The sequence below is a fragment of the Oncorhynchus kisutch genome, unplaced genomic scaffold (assembly GCF_002021735.2).
Source record: "Oncorhynchus kisutch isolate 150728-3 unplaced genomic scaffold, Okis_V2 scaffold900, whole genome shotgun sequence".
NCBI lineage: Eukaryota > Metazoa > Chordata > Actinopteri > Salmoniformes > Salmonidae > Oncorhynchus > Oncorhynchus kisutch.
In genome coordinates this window covers 1,939-4,294 of record NW_022262845.1, presented here as the reverse complement: position 1 = coordinate 4,294, position 2,356 = coordinate 1,939, and the positions used below count along the sequence as shown (strand labels likewise).

The 2,356-nt window shown below is 55.6% G+C and overlaps 1 protein-coding gene across 1 annotated transcript; it reads right to left on the bottom strand.

Moving 5' to 3' along the window:
* Positions 1–1,002: 1,002 nt before the first annotated feature.
* Positions 1,003–2,072, bottom strand: LOC116362913 (polysialoglycoprotein-like). Its single transcript, XM_031816926.1, has 5 exons — positions 1,940–2,072; positions 1,700–1,765; positions 1,464–1,547; positions 1,205–1,329; positions 1,003–1,104 (listed from the first exon to the last, which is right to left on the bottom strand). The coding sequence occupies exons 1-5, from the start codon at positions 2,037–2,039 to the stop codon at positions 1,003–1,005; spliced, it is 477 nt and encodes a 158-aa protein (XP_031672786.1). The 5' UTR covers positions 2,040–2,072.
* Between the last annotated feature and the right edge of the window lie 284 nt (positions 2,073–2,356).

Sequence of the window (2,356 nt, the reverse complement as noted above, 5' to 3'; positions counted from 1 at the left end):
GTCGTCAGAGGACGGGCCGGTGGCAGCTACAGAGGTGGCGTCGTCAGAGGACGGGCCGGTGGCAAGCTTCAAGGAGGTGGCGTCAGTCGCCAGGACGGGCCGGTGGCAGCTTCAGAGGTATTGCGTTCGTCCGCAGGACGGGCCGGTGGCCAGCTTCAGAGGTGGCGTCCGTCGCCAGGACGGGCCGGTGGGCAAGCTTCAGAGGCTGGCGTCGTCGCCTAGACGGGCCGGTGGCAAGCTTCAGAGTGCGCGTCGTCGCCACGGACGGGCCGGTGGCAGCTTCAGAGGTGGCGTCGTCGCCAGACGGGCCGGTGGCAGCTTCAGAGGTGGCGGTCGTCGCCAGACGGGCCGGTGGCAGCTTCAGAAGGTGGCGTCCGTCGCCAGGACGGGCCGGTGGCAGCTTCATCAGAGGTGGCGTCGTCGCCAGGACGGGCCGGTGGCAGCTTCAGAGGCGGCGTCCGTCGCCAGGAACGGGCCCGGATGGCAAGCTTCAAGGTGGCTGTCGTCAGCAAGGACGGGCCGGTGGCAGCTTCAGAGGTGGCGTCGTCGCAAGGACGGGCCGGTGGCCAGCTTCAGAGGTGGCGTCGTCAGAGGACGGGCCGGTGGCAGTCTTCAGAGTGTGGCGTCGTCAGCCGGACGGGGCCGGTGGCAGCTTCAGAGGTGGCGTCGTCGCCAGGAACGGCGGCCGTGGCAGTCTTCAGAGGGGCGGGCGTCGTCAGACGGACGGGCCGGTGGCAGCTTTCAAGAGGTGGCGTCGTCAGAGGACGGGCCGGTGGGCAGCTTCAGAGTTGGCGTCGGCCGTCAGAGGCGGGCCGGATGGCAGCTTCAGAAGGTTGGCGTCGTCGCCGGACGGGCCGGTGGCAGCTTCAGAGGATGGCGTCGTCGCCGGACGGGCCGGTGGCAGCTTCAGAGGTGGCGTCGTCGCCGGACGGGCCGGTGGCAGCTTCAGAGGTGGCGTCGTCAGACGGACGGGCCCGGTGGCAGCTTCAGAGGTGGCGTCGTCTAAGGACGGGCCCTGTGGGCAGCTATCAGAGGGTGAGCGTCGTCAGAGGACGGGCCGGTGGCAGCTTCAGGGATGGCGTCGTCAGAGGACGGGCCGGTGGCAGCTCTTCAGAGGTGGCGTCCGTCAGAGGAACGGGCCGGTGGCGAGCTTCATATGTTGAGTGTCGTCAGAGGACGGGCCGGTGGCAGCTTCAGAGGTGGCGTCGTCAGAGGACGGGCCGGTGGCAGCTTCAGAGGTGGCGTCGTCAGAGGACAGGGCATCATTTGCCGGAGAGCTACCATGGTTTGGAGAAGCTTGGGATTCTACTTCATTGGTCTCTAAATACTCTTGAGAAAAAACAAAGGAACAGTTGGGTATTCTACAGCAACACATCTGTTCTACACGGTCTAGGCCAAATTGCTAATCGAATTTTGAGCAACATGAAGCCAACAGTTTTCAAAGTATATGTTTCAGGCCGTACCTTCTCTGGTTTGTTTCGCGTCAGACCCTATGGATCGGAGCAAGGCCAGGGCATGCACAATGGAGACGTCATTTGATGACAGCTCTGAAAAATTTAGGTTTAGGTACACAAGCAAAAGGTTTGACAACATTATTTAGACTGAGTTACTCTATGCTGTTGAATGAGTGTCAAACACAGCAGCACCATAGACAGTGACAAAGAACATAGCTAGAAGGGTTGTGGAAAGAAACACTTACCTCCAAGTCTCCTCTGCAGAGAGACTTGATCTTGCTTCTGGGACTTTCCAACAGGGTAACAAGAAACTGAGGAGAAAGTGTTGACAGAAGTTGAGTTCACACAAAATAGCTACATATATTAATAGCAGTGAAGAATAAAAGATGACCAACGCGGAAGATACAGACAGTCAAATATTAATACCCAACTTATAAAGTTAAGCATATTTACCAAACAAATCCCTTAAACATTAGTGAACCAACCTTTGACAACCCCCACAGTCATCACAACGAGCAGCAATTCTCTCACACCTCCCATGATCATGAAAATAGTCTGTGTTATCAACAGGTAATGTCTTCCCATGGCCTGTATGAGGCTTATATAGGCCACTAATGACCGTTTACCTGACAAACATGGCTTAACGATCAATTAACAAGCTTGATTGAGTTGTTACGTTCAGATAGAAATAGACCATGTAGAACACATGTTGATTCTTATCAAGTTGGTGGGCAGGCAATCTTTTCTACTCCATATATTGCATTTATATCTGTAATGATTAACCCTAATGGTCTCAGATCAGCAGTAGAAAGAAGTAGGCCTAATTATTTTAGGTGTAATCTTCAAAGATATTAGGGGGAAATAAACACTGTACCCAAATCCACGTTTTACAATGCTCCTGG

Bases quoted from the DNA above. Each gene is read 5' to 3' on its own strand.
- LOC116362913 (XM_031816926.1), bottom strand. From the start codon at position 2,039: ATGGGAAGACATTACCTGTTGATAACACAGACTATTTTCATGATCATG. The intron at 1,330-1,463 runs GTACGGCCTGAA...TTTTTTCTCAAG, and splicing joins CGCGAAACAAACCAGAGAAG to AGTATTTAGAGACCAATGAA. The intron at 1,105-1,204 runs GCCACCTCTGAA...CTCTGAAGAGCT, and splicing joins CCGGCCCGTCCTCTGACGAC to GCCACCGGCCCGTCCTCTGA.